This window comes from Corvus brachyrhynchos, unplaced genomic scaffold (genome assembly GCF_000691975.1).
Source record: "Corvus brachyrhynchos isolate BGI_N302 unplaced genomic scaffold, ASM69197v1 scaffold4, whole genome shotgun sequence".
In the NCBI taxonomy this organism is placed as follows: Eukaryota; Metazoa; Chordata; class Aves; order Passeriformes; family Corvidae; genus Corvus; species Corvus brachyrhynchos.
In genome coordinates, this window is record NW_008237878.1 from 7,743,987 (window position 1) to 7,765,873 (window position 21,887).

Sequence of the window (21,887 nt, forward strand, 5' to 3'; positions counted from 1 at the left end):
CAGGAATCAAAGACTTAAAAGAAAACAGAAAGAGCAACAGAAAACAGCCCACTGCCACAGCAGACCACGCACCACCGCACTGACTCATGCAGAGATTAGATAGCAGGAGCAGTCTGCAACCCTAGTCAAGCAGAACACAAAGTCCTGCTGTTCCAGGAAAAAATAAAGCCAAATAAAATAATTACTTCTCAGGGATGACTCAAGTTCTCCCAACAAGCATCCACCTCACCAACAATTTGGTCACTTCAGAAGAAGCCAGAGTGTACCATCATGCCCATGGCACACTACCATCTCCAAACTGCTCCAGGTATGCCCAAGGAGACAGCTTCCCACTGCGTTTTCCCACAAAGTCCCAGCTTCTGCAGCATGCTAAATTTAACTATACTGCTGCCTTCAAAGCATCTAATCAAGACCGTCACACTTCTGATACCCTTAGTCACCAACAAATAAGGCTTAAACCCACTGCTTTTAACAGGCAAGCCCCAGATATGGTTACAGGAATAAGCCTCCAAAGGCAATCAGCCTTATTATTAGAAGCCCAGAACTAGGGAAGGGAACAGACATGCCACCTCTTTTTCCCCTTCCCAACTCAAACCCAGAAACACAGAGGCAGTCAGGGGATCATAGAAGTTTTGTTCAGTTAATGAAATATCAGCCTCAAGATCTGCAGAAGAGCTTAAACACAGACCTCAGACATGCATCTCACAACCCACCCTGCTCCCTCGTAGGGACATTTGAAACAAAACAAAACAAATGACGGAAGGTTAATTAAGCCACAAAACAAACGAAGACTCCGGTTAGCAGTACAGTTACCTCGGAGTGCCCTCCACCGGAGGAAGGTCTGCAAGAAGTGCATGCTCTTTTTCCTCAGTCCCGGAGGAGGTGGCAGCATTAGCAGGACCGGGGCTGCTCCACAGCTCGCTCACAACCACTCCGGCATCCCCAGCCTCCTTCCAGCCCCAGCACTACCTCGGTCCAGCCTGCGCAAAGTGCACCTGGTCTGCTCTGCTAATCACTGAGGGGGAGTCTGGGGCTTCTCTCTCTCATGCTCTCTCCCGCTTCATATAAGCAATTAGCATGAATAATTACAGCTGTGATAATAATACCCAGCCACCTTTGAGCAAGAGGGAAAAGACTGTAATTAACTCTTTCTCAGGGATCAGAGGAAGTTGAAATAGCGCAAGCCTAATTATCTTCTTCTGGGACGCCTCTTGGCTACCAAGAGGCTCTGGAACATGTGGGAGGCAGAGGTCAAGTAGTATCCTTTCGGAAATCTCTCCATCCAACCTAATTTTATGTGTCTGCTACCCAAGTGATCATTAGATGTGCAAAGGTATGCAAGGGGGAAGAGAACCCACAGTTTCCCCACACTGTGCTAATTAGCAAGGGGCTGGCCATTCAGAGACTGCCTGCAGAGTTATCCCGTGATGAATCTTTGGCCACTGAGGACTTTGGAGCAGTTCCCCTCCTCGGGGACACATTGTGGTGGTGTGTGGATCCTTCTATGCACAAAGCAGAGCCACACCAGCTGTCAGGAGACCTGACCCCAGGCTGAAGAGGGCACTGATGGCCAGACAGGCTCCCACTATAAACCCGGCACAGAGGCACTCCCAGCCCAGAGTTTTCTTCCTGCCCCATTCCCCAGGTTGCAAAGCTAGGGGGAAAGCACATAAATGTTGCAGGTGAGGACTCCAGATCAGCTCAGGAGAGAAACCGGGGTGAGCACGTTTAATATGTCTTTGCATCATACTGGCTTTGCCCCCTTCCCAAAGCCTCTCCTGGCAGGCAGGTGGGACAGGCACACGTGCATGTCCTGCTCCCAGTTCCTTCCAAGAAGCAAAACACACTACATGTACCACCCTCCCAAAGGAGTTCTGGTGAGTTCAGAGACTAAAACAACGGATGGTGGCCCTCTGCAATAACTGCCCCAAACTGCCCAAGGCTCTGAACGGGTGCTTGGGTTCAATGGCTGCTGTAACGTACCCTCTTCATGCACTAAAAAATCTGATAAATAGTGTTATTATACAATCCTGTCATGCTTTATTGCTATTGCAGTATCTGGAGATGTTATTAGAGTGCTGCAGTAGAACAGCTGCCCTCCAAACACTCCAGTCTCTTACTAAAAGAGCACAGGTTTTGTTAACATCTCCTCTTGTATTCCATTGACCTGAAATGTTTAAGAGTGGAAGAATTAACATGTTTATGAACCCTTATCACTACCTTTAGAAAAACTGCTGAAATGTTTATGTCTCTAAGCATTTAAGCATTAATATTCATATTACAAAGATTCTACATAATTCTTTAATTTATGAAGTCAAGGTGCTCAGGGCACTGCAGAATATAATCAAGCATATTAAAAATCAACATAATATAAATAAAACCATTTCAGATATTTAATGATTTTGTGAGACTTTACCAAGATGTTGTATGTAATATGTATTTTAACTTTATTTACTTCATCTACTATTTTCCTACAGAACTACCTTTTATTTTGCTAATTTCTTGAAAAATGAGACGGTAAACATATTCCTATAGACTGCCTGACTCCCACAAGTTATTATGTATATTAGCTTCTCTGTAACATGAATAGTTCCATGAGCATTAAGTAGACTAAGTAATGGAATAAATTGAAGTTTATATATTAAGACCCAGCCCCTGAAATTGTAATTATTAATAAATAACATTATCAATATGGTTCAATGGTTATAATACTGGGATCTTAAAATGCTGTTTTGTTGTGAAAAAAACTATACCTGTTGTACCCACACTTATGGTGTGGCCCAATGTAATTTTAAGAGTTGCTTAAGTTTGAAAAAGAAACGGGTATTTAGGGCTTGAATTTTAATTTTACTGTGATCTAATTGCCAGGGCATCCAGTCCAGCCTGTGCTCTGGATTCTTTCCAGCTTACGTGTTACCCTCAGCATCTCTGACCTAGCAGGCTATTCATGTGCTATTAATGGACACTGGAGGTGGAGGCACACACAAGGATTCTCCTGTTGGAAATGTCTTACCCACAAGCTGATATGGCCCCAGGGATGGGGAGGGCCTCGGTGATGCTCCGCACCACAACGGCAACAGTCCCCATCATGCTGTGGTAGGAGCCAGGGCCCAAAGGGATCCACTGCTGCCCACCTGGGAGGTGTTTGAGGTCTTGGATGTGCGTGTGAAAGTGTTATGGTGAGGGCCCGTGGGCAGAGGGCAGGAGCACCCAGGGTTCTGCACTCCACACCTGCACAGGCAGCCCCAAAGAGGGGTTTGCACAGATCTACACCAAAGTACAGCCTTGGGAGGTCAAGTGAAATATACCTAATGGATCTGTCAGGGATGACAAATTCCAAAATTATAACCTATGGGGAAACTGCAGCACAGACATTTGGAGACAGTAAATTGGTCTGCAAGCAGGAGCCTCAGCTTTAAAAACAGACACAGGGGACATCAGTGGACTGGGGCTGTTCAGAGGTCTGGGGCTTTGTGGCTCCATCATCTGGCTCCAAGTCTTAAAGATGCTCTTTGATTCACAACTTGTGGTTACTACTAATCTCCCTAAACAGGAGTGAGTGGTGCAGCCTGTTGTAGTCTGCTCTACACACTCATGCAACCAGCTGCCTTCAGGTGTTACACTGCTAAAATTTCCAATGCTTTCAATTAACACGTAGCAAAAACATTAGTCATGTTGTCTTTCTGACAAATAATTGCTCTCCCTGGCTCCCTTCCACATCATTGTGAGTTTCCATTTAATTTATGGGCCCTAATAAAACATAAAGAAACCAAGACTAATGCTTCATTATTTTCCTAAGCTTTTCAAACGTCTTTGGTGGGGAGGGAAGCTGGCATTTCACTGTTTTATAGATCTGAGGGAAGAGTGGCTCATCCAGCAGCAGACAGGGAGTTTGCAGCAGGGCAAAGGACAGACTTACTTTCATCTGGTACATCTGCAGGGTGAGGACACGATCACCAGCTCCAGCCCCTGCTGCACCTGGATGCGCCTGCCTGCCCCTTGGCTGAGCCTCCCACGCATCCCATGGCTGTGCAAGGCACTTGCCACAGAGGCACGAGATGAAAAGAGAAAGATGCAAACATCAGAGGAAGGGGAGAGACTGCATCATAAGGAAAACACAGCTAATTCTTCCTTGCTAATTATTCATACCCCAGGCCTCGCCTCATCCAGCAGCTTCACACAGACAAGGATAGCTAGGGAAGGAAGAAGGTGCTTTCCAGTGCTGGGGGTTCCTGCTAGCCCTGCCTCAGCCACCAGTTGCATGTGGTCCATGGCCCTGATGCCCCAGAGAACGGGTTCAGGTGCTGCAAGCTCTCAGCTCACCCATTTTGAAACACAACCCCAGTAACAACCACAGTGCCCACTGGGCCCAAATTCACCCTACACCTGTCCACACACATCCAGTGTGTGATCACAGACCAGCACACTCAGGGTCACTCCACACCTGCCCCACAATGGGCACAAGGCCCTGCCACATGCAGAGACCTGGCAAACTTCTTTGCACAAATGACCGGAGACAGCAAATCAAGGCAACGAGCAACACCCCTAAAAACAAAAGGCTGAAGAAGCAACGCTTGGGTGATTACAAAAACTTGAACTGAAAGCTGTTCAAAAGGCATCCAAAAGAGAAAGGGAAGAGGGCTGCTGAGCCTGACTCCCCAAATAAAGTCTCTCTGCTGACAAGTTCGCCTCCAATTTGCAATTCTTGTGTCTGACTGCACCCAGAGTCGATGCCAGCCCTGTCTGATGTCTCCCCTCACACAAGTACCCACTGGAGTTAGAGGCCATACTTGAGGGGCCAGAGCACTCAGGGGCAGCTGTCCCACTGCTCCCCACTGACTTGGGCAGTGCAGGAGCTGGGACTGATGGCCACCCACGGGCTGAGCCCCAGTCCTTTCCCAGCAAGGCCGCAGGGCAAGCAGCAGCTCCGGAGCTGCCGGGTTCTTTAAGTGCTGCAGCCTAGACAGCCTTGCTCTGTGCTTCGAGGTGGTGTGAAAGGCTTGAAGGGAAAAGCAAAGAACTGTGAATCTCAGCAGAAATGGGGGTTGTGTTATTATACCCCAGTACCACAGGAGAAGACTAAATAATTAATCACAAAAGCAACTGAGTGTTAATGAGCCGCACAGGATCAAACCGCATGGAAGATGCAAAGGCCCCCCAACCCTCTTCAGTGTGCTGACAAGCCTCATTTTAATAACTTGACTACCAAAGCTGAGAGGATATGCCACAAGTAAATAAATGTATCCCAATATCCCCCTTGGGCTTCTGCTGGGGATCAGCTTGACACCTCTGCCACCAAAGGAGCCAGTTCAGAGCATGTTTTGCAGGGGGGAGTCCTGAGAGACGCCCAGGCTTTGGGTGGTCATTGCAGAGGTCTTCTGCACTTGTCGCACCACTCTCTCTGTAGCTTTAAGGAAATTGCAAATGCATTTAGAATAGGAAAAGCAAACACATAATGCTGCTTCGGTGCCATTCCTAAATAGCAGAGTCTGACTGTGCAGAACTGAGCAGCAGCATCCAGGAGCCAGCAGGGATAACATGAGATGGGAAGAGAAATACATGGGCATGCCTGTCATGGATGCTCTGTCTAGTCAGCCATAGTGAGGACAGATCATAGAATCATTCCAATTGCGTATTACCCTGCACACAGTTTATCCCTGTGCAGACTACAGGGCAATCATATACTACTAATACTAGGACACAACCAGTAAAACACAGTTCAGACAGTACCAGCATTAAATCACCTTCCTTCCCAGCACACCACACCAGACCCAGCACACATCTCTGTTACTGCAGCTTGTGACGGAGATCTTAAGTACTAACATTTGCATCACAGTCCCTTGCATCAGGCTTTCTCCATCCTACAGTGAGAAAGGGTGGTGCCAAGTCGGGTGAAAGACCATGTGGATTCCATTGTGCCAAGAGCTACAGCAAAACAAACTCTAAATAATTATATATTCTGCTTATACAGCACCATGCCCGAAAAGGGCTTTGAGAAGTTAAACTGATTGGCAGGCAATAGGCAGGGTTCTGCAATCCATCACTCAGATGCTACAATCTGACAGGAAATAAGGATCCTGTTTAACGGCCCAGAAGGAATATATAGAACTTAGGGGTATTCACACACTCAGTGCAGCACACATGCATACACCACCTTTAGGGATCCTCTACAGGAGCTTGTTTTGGCTCTAGTATCTTTATCCTGTAAAGTCTGAATAGGTTGATTCCTATGCAGCTGAGTGTGGGAAGATGACTCAAATAAGAGAGTGAGATGGGCTTTTCTACAGCTTCTGTGTGATTGCAGGGCACCAGCCTCATGAAAAGACCCATGTGCTGATGTCAGAATGATGCTTCTGAAAATTCCATGTAATGAAACACAAAGCCTTCTCTCCTCCACCATGATATCAACATCACAACTCTGGTTAAATTAAGGAAAGTCATAATCTAAAACAATACTCACACTTGGTGTATTTCCAATGTCCAAGTGTAATCCTATGGGCACCAAAAGAAGTTTAATCCTGTGTATTTTACCAGAAAAACACAATAGACTATGGAATTACCTCCTCTGCCTGCATCTCTTAGTAAGACTGAAAGAGAGCAGAGTGAGTTTTGTAGGCTTGCCCATCAAGGTATGTGCACAAGACACCAGCAGGGTCAAGATTTACGAGGGACAAGAACCCCGCAAACAATAGGATGTTGCAGGACATGTTTGCAGTTGTAAAAGCCGATGTCATAGCACAGATGAGGGCAGAGAACTGAGACTTGGTCAGCAAATCACAATTTACTGAGGCACTCACTGGCTTGGGGAGGCTTCGCTGCAACACTTTAATGGTATGGGCTGAATATTTTGCATTTCTGTGCATAAAACCTCACTCAGCTGGAAAGAGGCTGTGTCCCTTGCGGGACATCCTTTACATCAAAATCTCCCCCGCTTCTCAGCAGGACTTTCATGGCCCCCCAGCATTTCGAAGGCAGAGGCATATCTGTGTGTGGGGATAGACATATCATTTTTAAACATTCATTGAGCTGGAAGTGTGGAAGATGCCAGCATACGAAGGGTTCAACTGATGTGTAAATGCAGCTCTTTTGAAAGAAGGAATTGAACACCAAAACTGGTTCAATGCAGCTAAATTGGTCCCCTAAGGGCCAGTGGTAACAGAAACCTTCAGCCCAAATAAGAACAAGTGAAATACTCAGCAAAGAGCATTTGATGCTTATGTGCAGGAAAAAAAAGTGGTGCAACTGTTGGAAAAAGAAAATATCATGTTACCCCAAGCTACAGTAAAAGTAGCAGATAAAGGGCTTTTTTTGAAAATACTCTAGGTGTGGCAGAGTTCTGGCAAGCCAGTGCTGGAAACTCCCAACATCCCAAGACCGTGGGTGAAGCCAGCAATGAAGGCTGTGCCACTGGTCCCAACACACCAACCCGCTGCTCAGACTGGGCTCCCTCCAGGCACTACAGCTCTAAATCACATTCCCTTTGGCAGTACTGGGGAGACAGCACAGACCTGAAATGGGTCCCCAAGGAATGAACACAGAGGATATCCAGGCTCTGACCCATCTATGAGTAGGACATGCATGAACAAACTTTCTTCGGTGACCCAAGGCAACCTCTGGAGACCTTCAGCTTTGGTGGAATTTAAAGGCTAATGATATCCTCCTGTTCTTGGGTTGAACTTCACCTGATGCCTAGCAGTGGGAACAGGACCCCGCTCTTGTTCTCTCATTGGGTTTGTCCCTATGGACTGGGAGCATGAGCCCAAGACTGCAGCTAATCCATTTGTATTAACCACAGTAATATGGATATGCTGAAGGGTCAAGGCTTGTGCAGGGTTTACTTCATCCCCTGAGGTTCCCAAAATCAGGCTGCACCTGCCATAGAAGCTTTAACCATCAGCACATTTCCTGTGCTATTGGCAACTTGAAATCAGCCTGCTCCACTGTGCCAAATGATAGCACCTCAGCTAGCCAGCCAGCCAGCCAAAGCCTGAACTTGCTCAACAAGAGCTCAGTTCCTGTTTTTCAATAAAAATATATCAGAAATGCCACAATCATTTTAATTTCCCTGTGAGGGATGCTAGAATTGCTTTTTGTTGTTCAAATCAGTCTGTTTTATCCCTTCCCTATATTTCTTCCTGGTTTTTTTCCCAGAAAGGAATGTATAAATGTGGGTGCTCTAGTATCTGAATTTCTTGAGTCATTCTAATATCTATTATTATGTTCATTGCTTGAAGACAAAACTGTAAGCAATAGCTCTTTCCAGGGCAGGAGGGGATTTCATCAGAAAACATGACAATAGATTCAAGGAAAGAAAACGCATAAGAAATGAACTGCTCAGGCAAGCAACGCTTGCTTTACAGGTGGAACACAGGCAGTGTATTATTACTATTTAAATTCCTTGCTTTCTGAAAATGTCTCATCTTTATGACTGTTCAGCTACATATCATAGAAACAAAAAGGAGTTATTTCTTCCTGGTTTATCAATCGAGGATTGATTTTGTCAAAGAAAATACCTCTGAGATGTAAGACCACAGGTATTGCTAATGTATGGCTACAGCACCTGGTAAAGTAAACTAACTGGACATTATTTTATTTTCCAGCAGGGATTACTGAACGGATATTGGAAAAAACAACACTTACCCTTGGAGCCCTCAGAGGCAGAGAAAGAATTATTTCAGGAATACTGTTACTGGATTCATATCTCTGTGCTTTTCTGGTTGCACTGGCAGTGAATCCAAGTGGGGAAGTATTTCTCTGTCTTGCAAAACCAGAACTTTTTGTTGTTTCTATGATGATACAGAAGCTGTACATGTCATAGTTGATAACCTAAAATAACCTGAGCTGGCATCTCCAACTGCGGATCTAAATCAGGCACATCAGGGATCTGAGCTGGGATTTCTCTGCTCACGTGAATATCCTGACCACCCAGTCATTACCTATTTCTCACAAAAATGTCTCTTTCTTTTTATTCTGACTGTGGTTACAAAGCTCATCCTGGACTCTTGAAGGAGTTTCTAATGGCAGGTACATCAAAACTCTGCAGATCTCATGCATCTCTGAGTTCTGACTCTCCCTTTTAATTAAAAAAAAATCCCAAATCTTCATTTCTTAGACCACTTATATGGTTGCAATATAGCTGAGAAGGAATTACATGGAGAGAAAGACTCTGCCTTCCTCACTGCCAGAGGTATCAGCTACATTCCTGATTTCCAAAACTCTTAAAGATATGCAAATGTATTTTAAGCAAAACAAGATATAAGCAAGCAGAGAGGGGAGGGGGAAAACCCCAAGAGTATTGTGCAAAGGCTTGAGGTGAAAAAGACTGATACTTTGTCTTGGTTACATGCCAGCCGAGAAAAGGCCACATCTTCTCACAGACAGTGCTGAGCCTCTGCTAACTTCTTGTTTAGGCTGAGGTACCTGGGTGAAAATTATGCTTACACAAAGATACCTCACAAGTGTTGGTTTGTAATCACTTTTATTCTCTAATTGGCATTTGGCCCCAGTGCAATGCATGCTGATCTCTCCACGCAGCACAGACACAGCAATAGCACGAAGCAACCCACTGCAAGATTCTGGACAAATGCCCAAAGCATTCATTTTCTGCTCAGGCATGTTTTCTCAGTGGAAAAAAGAGTGTGTATGAGGAGAAAACATTATCTCATGACTGTTCTGCTACACTCCAACGCACTGAGATGAGAAGGGGCGGATAGGTTGCAAAGACAGACCATTTCTTTTAAAAGGCACTCAGTTTCCTTTTGGTTTGTGTTTCCTGAAATAGATCGTAAAAAAGGAAACACAGACATATGTCTTGGGGATTGACATATCATGTGGCAATTTTGTAAAGAGCACAACCCTTCCCTTGTGCCCCCCCACAGTCAGTTATCAAGCCCTGAATTACACACTGCTGTTGATTTCCATGGCTCTGTATGATTAATCTGGCTGTACTCCATAAAGCAAAAAGAGCAATTGGAACAGAGAGGAAAGGAAATCGCTCACAAAAAAACTAGGTTACAATAACCCTCAGGAGCTGAGGGAAACCAAGAAGAGGAGAAGAGTTCAGTACTAGGCTGCCAGCCTGGGCAAGGACACAACCCTAACTCCATGTCATACCCAGTGAGCCTCAAATGCACAACATAACACATTTAGAGAAAAGCTTTTATAAGCCCATATTAAAAGAAAACAATGGATTTTTTTTTTTTTCCCAAGGACTTAGATCCAAGGATGAGGCACACAGTGCCATTTTCTTTGCCCTGAGTACAGTGGGGTGTAAGTAGCTCATGCAACAGAGTAAAAGTGAATAGAGGAATCCTGTTCATACCCCCTCCCAACACACTCTGCAAGGAGACAGATCACTCCTTTTAACTGAGCTAAATGAGCCAGCACAACATATCCAGGAGGGAGTAGAAAGCTAGGGAAGCACTTCTTGTTATTAGCTAACAGTTGCATTAAGAGAACAGCTGTTGGCCACCAGATTTGTTGAAAGTAATAGAAGAATTACTGTAATTTCAGCCTACAGAAAAAGTCAGTGTTGTTTAGCTTTCTGCTTGTATCTGTAAGTCATGGAAACATCTTCTTTGGCCAGACTACAAAAATACAAAATTAAAATACAGACCTTTATACCTTGCCAATATGGGGCCTTCTTATCATCTCAGGACTCCACCAAAGCCAGAATGCTGAAGCCTCACTTCACATTATTTTTGTACTCTTATTGTTCTGCAATACATTGTTAAAATATTTTGCTAATTAATAAATTCATTTCATTTTATCTATTACTGTTCAAAGTAATTCCTTCAAAGTATGAAATAAAAACCTACTTCCTTACCAGGTATTTACACTGAGACAGGATAGAAAGCCAGATCTGCCAGCAAGTATATAAAACATCCCATGCTAGTAACATCAGTCTGTAGATAACTTCAGTTCCTGCCCTTCTAGCACTTTTAAAGAATATATTTTTGGAGGTGAATATAGAAGAAAGAAGTTAAAGAAAAAGATTCATTTTTATTGATACAGGATTATAATTTTGTCTTGTTCCAGATGTCACACTGGAGGCACAGATCAGCCTGGTAGGAGCACGAATTTTAAGACTTTGATGAGGAGGGAAAACAGCATTACACAGAATTTACTGAGGGTACCCATGGGGTGATTTTAGACTTTCAATTCTGTCAAACTGAGGTGGATTTTTGCAATTAAAAGGAAAGTACTTACTGCCACACTGAGAGAGCAGAGAAGCGAATACAATCTCCTTGACATGGCCCTGAGGCACAGAAGCAGATTGGCCTCCAGACAGACCCACTGCAGATTCCCTGTCAGCTCCAAAATAAATGAAGAATTGTGATTTGGCACAAGCCTGTGAGTGTGCAAAGTCAGATGCCTGTACATGAGGGAAGAAATGCTACGGATAAAAAGTTGTACAGGTGCAGGGGAATAGGAGATCAAGGTATTTCCTCACCTGTTTTACATGCTGCCTTCCAAGCTGCTTTGTATTATTCACTGACTTAGAAGACTGTGACAAAAACGTCCCACAGCTGTATGTGAGGAATGGAGTCAAGAGGAAAGTAGCTCAGTGACAAACAGGGAAAACAACTTCATTTAGATCCATGGTTTTAGCATCCAAACCCTCTCTGGTGACACATACACCGGAAAAAAAAAAATTCAGACACATCTTATAAGCAGCAAGATGGTAATTCTGAAATAATATTTTTTAATGTTTTTCTATTTACCCTGAACTCAGCCATCTTACAGCTTTGGTGAACTGGGTTTTATTTTAAAAATAGTTAAATGGCAACTATCAAACCACAGTACCATGTGCATTTGCATTTCCTTTGCTCACACACTCTGCAGATAGGCCAGTGGTGACCTCGTGGACCTTATACACCTTTTCAGATTCAAAGCCTGGTTTTCCTCTTTATGACAAAGCAGATTAAATGTCATCTGAGTTAAGGAAATTATTCTTTTTTCTCCAAAAATTCTTGGCTGAGCTTGCAATCCAGAAATGCAAATCAGCAGCACTTCCCAGTCTCAGGGGCTGCCCATGTGTTGCTGTGACATGTCCTTGTGCCAGGGGATACATGGGACAGAGGGTGATGCATGATGCCCTGCATCCAGTGGGCAAATCCATCCACATAAACAAGCCCTGATCAATAACAAGCACCTGTTCTTACCATCCCAGACTTTTCTCAAGGGAGACAGCTGGAGTATTTGTCACAGAGAAAACAAATCCCCAGTAAAATCACCTGCACAACAAATTGTTAATCACAGTAACATAAAGGGAAGGTATGGGACAGTCTGCAGCCCCTGTATTTAGCTTTTAACACTCCTAAAAACCCCACATGGTTTTATATACAAAACAGAAAGAATGCATGGATACACACAAGGAGCACAAGGATTTCGCCCCTTGAGATTTTTGCAGGGTCAAAATCAAGGCCCAGATTTTCCAAACCACTCCAGAAACAGCCTGGGACTCCCTGCGCAGCACAGCGAAGGGCCAGTGCAAGTGCTCTTGTGTAATGTGTCCAAGCAAGGCAGGATGGCCTTTCACTCCTGTTCCAACCAAAGCACAGGTGGGACTGGGTAGGATTTGCACACGGGATTCCAGCACGTGCTGTACCGTTCCAGCAGGAAGGGTTAACGCCCCCTCAGACATACTGTCTTGCACACTGGCTTCCCTGCAAGGATTTATCACCTGCCCCTGGGCTGCTAGGGGCTTTTTTCATTCAATTACCCCCCTAAGAGATCAATATCCTCTCTGCTGCTGCAGCCTGGAGGAAGATGAGGGATGAGCTGGGGCTGAAGAAACCACAGAGTGCTCAGAGCAGGTGACAGTCACCTGGGATGCTACAGCATCAGGCTGAAAAATGGGCTTCATTTGGAGACATAAATAAAACATGCCCAATCATGAGTTATTAATGAGATATGGAAAGAGCTGAAGCATAGCCATGCTGACAGAAAAGGAATCACAGCCACTGCCAGCTCAGTGGTTTGGGCTGAGGGAGTTTCCTGTGTTCACCACTGCCTGGTTTTCATTGCTGCAGCAGGAACAGCCCCATAAATATTCACGGCAGCACCTCCAAGATGCCTTCTGCTTTGAAACAGGCAGGTTTCAAAGGATAAGTCCTAGGAGGCAGCAATCATCCTAAAGAAAAGGTGGCTAAGTGAGGGCTGTAACATTGCACTTGGCCTCAGCTTTCTGAGACCACAGGCTCAACCTGTGCACCTGTCCTGGGGCAGCACCCCAGCTTCATTCTGGGGATGAGTCTGGTTTCTCTGTGTGTTGGTCGCCCATCTGCTTTGTTTTGCTGGCTACTCTGGGCCTGGAGGATAAATACAGTAATAACAATGGTTGTGTTCCCCAGGAGCAGAAGCTCCACAGGACTTTTCACTCTGTCACGTCGCTGTGTGGTGCTCTAGACTTAGCATCACACCACAGGATGGAAGCAGCTTACCTGCTTGCCCTTTTTTTCTTTTTTTTCCTTTGCCAAGTAGAGATCCAAAACTTTTCTTGTTTTCCTGCAGTGAGCAAATCTTTCTGTGACAGAAACCCAATCGCAGCAACGCTCCATGCTATGAAACACAGCCAGGACGCTTTACAACACGATACTGCTGTACAGCAAACAAAGTGAAGTGGCACAAGAGCATGTTCCCAGTGCTTGGAATTGTTTCCCATGACACTGTTCCCAATAAAAACATGGAAATAAAACCAAACATCTTCCTATACTGAACAGGATGCAGTAACTTCCATCTAAGGGACAACGATGCCTACATGCCCAAATGTGGTATTCTTTGAAAATCTGGGTCTCACTATAAAAGCTGCTGTTCTAAAACTGTTTTTTATGGAAAATTTCACTCTATATGACAGTTTTTCTGAACATACTCTTCTGGGGTTTTCAGGATGTTTTTTCTTTGCTTATTTATTTTCTCAGTTCCCAGTCAAACACAAGAGAGGAAGAACAAAATGCAAGAGAAAGCATCCAGTCCAAAAAAGAAAGTAGTAAACATGACTCAGCGAAGCTTAAAAGGCTGAAAAACACAGAGGTATGTAAATGGAAAGCAGAACATGTATTTTCTTTTACAGGATGTGAGGCCTGGCATGTTCCATATGACAGCTTTTGACAAAGGAACAGCAAAATTACTTTCATTACATCATTCACACCACACACTAGGAGAAACTAGAGTGGACAAAAATAAACATGTTTTAAGCTTGAATGTCTCAAAACAAGTAACCAAGCTTTTCTTCTGCCATGGCAGTGGGGTCCAGGGCCCTTGGTGTGTTCTCCTGATAGATCCAGCAGCTGCTGGTCTCACCAGCTCTTGCAGAGCATCCCCCTTCCCCTTGGGCCGCAGGCTTTGGAAAGCAGGGGAAACAGTGAGAACACCTTTGCCTCATTTGCTGCTTTTCAGTCCGACACATGTATCTGGTTAATTATTTAGGCTCTCCACTGCTTCTTTACTTATTTATAAAATACAGTTGATTTGCTGCAGTAATTGGAGGCTAGCAGGGCAGACAACCACCAACCACCCCTCCCCAAACAGTCCTATCTGAGCTCAGCTGAATGGCAAGCATGACCGGACAGAAATCATTTCAGTTTTCCAATGGAAAAACACACTAATACTGAGGAAAGTTTAATTATTGTATTGGACAAGTGACTGTAGGTTCCTTGGGGATCTTCAGTAGCACCTTCTGCAGAGGATCAAGAGTCCTTGAAGAGGACTGAGGAGCCCTACAGCTGTATGAGCTGATGTTGGTCAAAGACAGCTGAGAGCTGTGGGCAGGGAAGTGCCGCCAGCCCCAGCCAACCAGATGAATGCCTGGTGGATTAACTGGAAATGTTCTTCATGCCAGGAAAAGCTCAAGGGCTCAGCAAGAGAAGGAAAGCAGGAATCCAAGAGGACTGACAACAAGAATTTCTCCCGAAAGTGAGGGGGATTAGCTGGGGAGGAGTAGGCAGAGTTTGAGGGATGGAAAAGAAAATAGCACAGAAGGCAGAAAGTTGGGGGAAGGGGTCTGTTTTGAAACAGAGAGTAGCAGTTAGTACAGGGAGATCAATCCTCATTTCTGTGAGGATGTTTAAAATTAAAACTACACAAAACTAACAGCAGCCACCATAGCTGAGGTTTGAACACCTAACCTTACAGTTAATTAAAATCCACTTTAGCAGAGGAATCTCCCCTCAGCAAGCATCCACCTGCAGAGCCAGGCAGAGCACGGTTTTGGGACACTGGGTCATAACCACCTGGACCAGAGGACCAACAGATACCTGGGCTGGAGTATCTGCCACTCTCTTTCACACATCCCCTTTGCGACGTCTTCCTGTCTCTCTTCAAGAGGTGGTGGGAATTTTTAGTGCCAAATACTGGCCTGACCATCTCCTAGGATGCAACAGATAGCTAGTGAGCTTTTGAGCATCTACGGATGTGAAATGCAGCAGGGTTTCATTACTCACAAACATAATTCATAGCAACTCCCGTCCTTGGCTGCTGCCCAATCATGATGGGTTCGTTCTGGTACCAAGGTGCCCAGGCACCATTTATTTTTGATCAATCTTTTGGGGATGTTCTTTAAACATCACCTGTCCCCAGATACTGAAGACAAGTAACAACGTCTCTCTCTGGTTGTTCATTTCAAAGCTCAAGTCCTAAAAGCCACTTCCAGCTCAGTTTAATCCTTGATCAAAGCAGTACAATTTAGCATTGGATTAGCAATCCTCACATTTAAATCTGTCACTAAGAAATGCAGGTGATCTAAGTCAATTCTAAATATTTCAACTAAAGCCACTAAAACTTTATCAGGTAGCACAGGGATAGCATTTTTTTTAACCTTCATTACAGTCCCAGGCCGCATATTCAGTGTTTTGCAGCCACAAATGCACTTATTCTGCCTGGTGTTCCTAACTTTCCTGGAGAACTGCAGAAGAAAAACCCCTCATGTTCCAACACTATTGCCAATTCCTTAAGGATATTTAGCGAAAGAGCATGCCAGGGAAAAAGAACTGTAAAAACTAATACGGCACCAGATCTTCTCCTGGCATCTGCCAATTAAAAAGGGACCCCAGGGCTGTGTTTGATCCAAACACTTCCAGGCATCACTCTAGAAGGTGGAAATCCTGCCTGTGCCACCCTGTTTGTTGCAAACATGAAACTCCTTACAGTGCAGAGAGAAGCCCATGAAGCCTGCAAACCATGGAGGCAAAGAAACAAAGAAGCATGAGGATAAATTGTCAAAGGCAAATGATGCCAAATATAAATTCATACATCTGAAATAAGTTCAGCTCTGAGACTGCCACAGCAGGACTGTAACCCTGGGGTGGACGTGCCCTTGTGTGCAGCAAAGAACACAAGAGAGCATCTCACTGCCTGTGCAGACTCCGGAGGAAGGAGCACAGCGGGGTAATCCCAACCCATGTGCTCCCTTGCTCTCGTAGCACCCCAGTAACCGATGTCAAGGGAAGCAGCCCTCAGGCCCCTGCTCAATACTCATGTCTGTTCCATAGAATTGCGACCTTGATCCGAGCAAATACTTGTTTAGTTACTAGGCAAGTCACATATAGGAATTGCACCCTAGATTTAAGGTCCAGTCCACATCAGAAACTTGTGCATTGTGTTCAGGCCCTTTTCTTTGCTACCAAAGTTTTGTACCTGCCAGTCCTGACAGAGATCCTGTGTGTCAGCACACAGATCCTTGCATCAGCATGTAAGTCTCTCTCCCCTTAAGTGAGGCTAAAAGCTGTGTTTATGCATTCAGTGAAGTCTGGAATCAATAGCATCCGAGTTACGCTGAGCCCCTAAAAGCTGTTTTGCTTTAGAGGTCCCTATAAAAATGCGGGTCATCTTCCTTAACAGCAAAGGGCTTTGATCTGCTGCAGGAGTGCCGCTGGCTAGAAGGGCTTGCACAGGGGAGTCGAGCTCCCAGCGGTGAGATCTGCTCCAGGCTCCATTAAAATGCAAACCTCCCAGAAATCAAAGGCAACAGCAGCGGGACTGAGCCCCAGCTGCAGCACACCACGGGAGCTGGGAGTGCAGAGACCTCCGAACACTCACACAGCAAAACTGGGGGCGAGGGACCCTGGGATCGCAGGCCAGCACAACAAAACTTCTTCACTTCTGATCACATGCAACACTGCAGGATGGTGAGTACGGAAGCTGTCCTGCCTCAGATTAACTTGCTCTGAGATAAAATATTACAGTTCCTCAAATCTTCTCAAAGTTGATTTTCTCCCCATTATCCTGCCAGGTTTCTCCTCCTTTCAACCCCCACCCCTTCTGGAAGGAGTGTAGGGAGGGATAGGCACCATGACTCCCTAACTGTCTGGTGGAGTCCGACATCCAAATGCTTCTCCCTGCAAAGTAACAGCTCCCACATGGGAGGAGGGAAACCTTATGAGACTCTGAGGCGCACCTAAATCTACTTTACTGCAGTAATAACCATGGCAGATGAAAAGAGGAAAAAAATCCAGAGAGTCAACGGGGGAAAAAAAAAAAATCCAGTATCTGAAAAATATAGGACATGCAAGAAATTAAAATAATCCTACTCCTGTCTGCCAATGCTCAGAGGGTGAAAATCAATCACAGACCAAGTAGCTTTTTTCCTCTTGCCCAGCTAAGGAAAAGTAAATGCTCAAGTGAGTGCCCTCCAAGTCCCTCTCGCAGGCAGGAGCGAGCTGCTCCGTTCTGACCATACCTTTGCTCCTCCGTCTCACCACTCCGAGCCGGCACTTGAGCGAGACAGCGAACATCTTCCTGCAGCCTCCAGCGCTGCACTCACATGGCTCTGTGCCGCTGCTCCCTCCGCACCTCTGCCTGGCTCTGCGAGGGGCTGCCGGCTCGAAATTAATGTATGATTACTGTGAAATAGAGTCGAGCTTTAGGCAGTGGCAGAGGGAGTGAGAGGGAAGGGGGCTTGGGGGGAGGATAGCAAAGACTGAGCTAAAGGGGGCACAGACCCTTTTCGGTACTTTCAGTGCAGAGCTGTTTTGTTATCTTGTCCAGATGAATAAAATCACACATTGATGTTTTAAACCTATCACCAGCCTCCCACTGTTAAGGGCTGGGAATCTGGTGCTACATTAACATATTAATTTGCAAAGTAAGATTATTCCTTAGCACACACGGGTGCATGCTTGCACTTCACCAGAAAGCTAATCCAGAGATTACCAGAGCAAAGGAGATAAAAGCCCTCAATTTTATGGGAGCAGTTCACCAGAAACCCAGCACCAGCACAAATACAGTGCAACTGTAAGCAGCCCCAGCAGGGCAAGTCCTGCTAAAGAAAATTCCCTGCAAAAGAGCTTTTTGTGTCTGTAGAAACCACTGACAGTGTCATGCAGACCTAAGAGGAAAGCCACCATCCCACAGACCACACGTTGAACATCAACTTCCCAAACAAACTTCACACTGTTTTTTTCACGGAAGGACTTTAGAGAGGGTTCATGATGGCACACAAGTCTCACTTCCTTCCTTGTCCAACCCTGCTCATCCCCACACTCTTCTGGGAGAACACCACCTGCTGAGGACTCTGCCTGACCAATATGTTACTACTCCCTTTCATCTGAATTTTAGACCAAATCACACTGGGAGTAGCACTTTAGTTGACCTTTTCTGCTGAGCTGAGCCTCTCCCAGCAGCTGAATAAGCAAAATATTCTTCCCTGTCTCTCTATGGGAACTCAGACTACAGCAGTAGCGGTTCTCAACTGCTTCTTACCATGGTCCCAGGGGAGCTCAGAGGTGCCTTCCAGGAACCCATAGGGAAACTCTGGATCTGTAGAAGAAAGCTACATTACTAAATCAATACCTGAGGGCTAAAGGCTGCCCTCAATAGATGGACATCTGGGAGTTTAGCTCTAGCCAGCATTTCTGCTGATCCCACAGATGACTTTGGAAATTGCAATTCACTGCCTGCAGCCATTGGTCTGTGGAAACAACACACTGTGGCTTTCCAGGAGTCTCCTTAGAGACGTGACACAGAATAATTCATCGCCAGTGCCTGATCTCAGTGATGCTCTGCCACTGAGTTTTTGCACTTAGTCACCAGGGTTACCCTCCCACTTTTTAGGCTGGAAGGACACATGAACAGTTTTGCAAATTCAGACTCAGAGGTGTACGTTTGAAACCAAAGAAAAAAAACACAGACTGACCCAGAAAGCTTTCCAGCAGGGAAAGGGCTATGGAGAACTGCTCTGGATGTGAAGAAGCATTAGCAGCACACACAAATGGCAATCCCAGAGAGCTAACACCGAATTCCAAATTTAAGAATTCCCATTACAGACCCTCAAAACTCAATAAACCCTCAGTACTTTCGAGGTCAATCTTGATGTAATGGCACAAGAGATTTTCCTCTTGCCTCCATCTTGATTTTTTTAAAATTATATAAAGTTGAAAGCATTGACAAGTGTGTATTAACTATAGATAAATTTAGATGTAAAGTATGTATTTAAAGCCTTATGCAGAAGATGAAAAGCCTGAGCACTTGGGGGCTGTTGGACCCCAAATGTTCAATTTCTGAGACAGCCTGAGAGCTGACTCCCAGCTCCCCATGCACAATTCCTTGCTCTGTTGAAGCTGCTTTTTCTTCTCTCCTCTCTACTGAGCACAGGCATCTCCAATTAATTTCACTGGAGCTGTAGCAGAGAATCTTACACTCTTTTTCCAATTAAAATATCATTTTGCACCAGATATTCCCTGCTTTCATGATGCTGAAGTACCAGTCTACAAATAAGACTAGAGGAACCATGCCATTTCATCCTCTCTCTAGGTTCATCACCAGAATTTAAGCATATCCTGACTTAAAGCTGAATATTAAGATCCAATTTACCCTCCTCCGAGAGTCTCAGAGAACTCCTTTAGCCAGGGGAATTGCCTGGATGTCCCAAGACAATTGGTTTTACCTTAGAGGAAATTCCAGTTGAAAACAAAACACAGCTGTTTCTCTTTGATACTGAAACAAATGTGTTTTCTGCTCTCCCATATATAAATCTAATCCTCATTTCAGCTCAGGAAATGACTGTGGGGACACTGGTCATCAAGAGTGCACAATAGAATGAGTGAGAAATGCAGCAATTAAACTAAGAGGATAAAAAAGCATTTGTATAATGGGAAATCTATTACCATTTATCACATCTAGTATTTGAAGTAGGCCTGCCAAGCCATAGAATCCATTGCAAATAATGCAAGAGGATAATGAAAATATGCACCAAGTTTCAGAAAAAATAAAGCCAAACACAGTGTGATTAATGAATATACAATATTCAGAATATATGTATGTGCTGCTGTGTTTATCTGTCTGACAATGATTACACTTTTTCTATAACAGCAACCGGTGGAGAAATAGCAAGGAAAAAAACCAGCCTTCTATCAACTAAACATTTGAAAATATGTATCAGAACAAAATTAAAGGAGCAGAAACTATTCAAAGTAGAGCTCACATTAAATTAGTTCATTTTTCCCCTTCAAGTTGCCATACAGTTTGTTTCCTTCCTCGGGAATAATAAAGCAAAACCCTGTGTGTCTAATAAATACCCTGAAAATTACACACTGTACTAAAATGCATTTTAGAAGGCAGTATTTCCTTACTAACAGGTGCAGTTACGGCTGAATGTATTAATGTTACAAATACTGATAATACTGCCTTTGTGAATTTGTTCTGATTATTTTCATCTTCTCTTCACTAGTTTAAAGGATGTTGCTACATTACTTTTTATGTGCTTCAATGACTATCAGTACAGTCAGTGGGCAGACCCATAAAACAGGCTCTGGGGAGAAAAATGCAGATTTATATGGAAAGGCAGCCTCTTCTTTTCTTCTTTTCTTTTGGTATTTGCACATTGTCTGCAAAAAATAAAACCAGATATTTCCAGATACTGGGCTAACACTCTTTTTATCATCACTGTAGATCAGACCACATTAAACTGGCTAACCATTGTACACCTTCCATTTAGAAAGAAAGCAAAATAAACAAAGTTCACTACAGATAGTTGTTTCTCCATAAATAGGATATAAGTATCTATGTGCATATAGATTCTGTGGGATTACTGTCCTGCAAAAATATGTCAAACAGACTGGCCAACAACAATCTGAAGGTATCTCTCAAAAACATTCATGCCATAGTGAATATTAAGACAATCTATTGGAATTAACAGACAACAGATCTCCCCCTAAGAGCTTGGGAGCTCTTTGAGAGCCACAGAAGCAAATAACATTGGCCAACCGTGGCATTAAAGCACTTGGAGACAAAAAGTCTGCCTTAGATAAGCAAGCAGGATCAATGCTGAAACAACAAATTCAATACAGTAAGCCTTGAACCAAAGACAGGATGAGCTGATCTATAAAATTCAGGTATCCCACAGACTCATTGGCTGCTATCTGTTGGCAATGAATCCCCCCTTCCTGGCATATGATTTCCCACAGAAGCACCCATATCTGCTGTGGAAAGCAGAGCAGCACCAGGGTAGCCAGAAGGGGCTCACCCCTCCCCCAGGCTCCAAGTTTATTGCCTCTTGGAGTCTGTTAAATCAAACATGCTGCTAACAAATGCTGTTAGTTCAGGCTGGGGGGGGTCAAACTGGCAGCTCAGCAAAGCCAGACTGAAGTGGCTTCTCCGTGTGTATTGACATTGTCAATAACAGACGTTTGGAAGAAGATGTTCTGCCCACATTGACACCTGTACCGCTTTAACTGATTACCCTTAATAAATGATCCTGTGACAGCGTGAACAATGAATAATTTCATTGGAACCACGCTCATTAGTAGACAATTCCCGAAAGGAAATGGTCTAAATTATGCTTTACAAGTACCTTGCCTGATCCTAATTAGCGTGGCTACAGCTTTCCCTGTGCAATGCCACAGCCTCCAAAAGAGTAACATGGGGGGGGGGGGGGGGGGGTTTGTGTGTTT

General features: G+C 44.5%; 1 protein-coding gene across 6 annotated transcripts in view; it reads right to left on the bottom strand.

Annotated features, from left to right (window-relative positions):
* Positions 1-21,887, bottom strand: part of GRIP2 (glutamate receptor interacting protein 2) — a 266,026-nt gene that overhangs the window by 106,324 nt on the left and 137,815 nt on the right. The window contains exon 1 of one of the 6 annotated variants that reach the window (XM_017732543.1): positions 814-976. The exons of the other annotated variants lie outside the window; for them this stretch is intronic. Coding sequence (XP_017588032.1) covers positions 814-892 — 79 coding nt within the window. The 5' untranslated portion in view covers positions 893-976. Of the gene's footprint in view, positions 1-813; positions 977-21,887 lie in introns of those variants that run through there. 6 annotated transcript variants of the gene reach the window in all.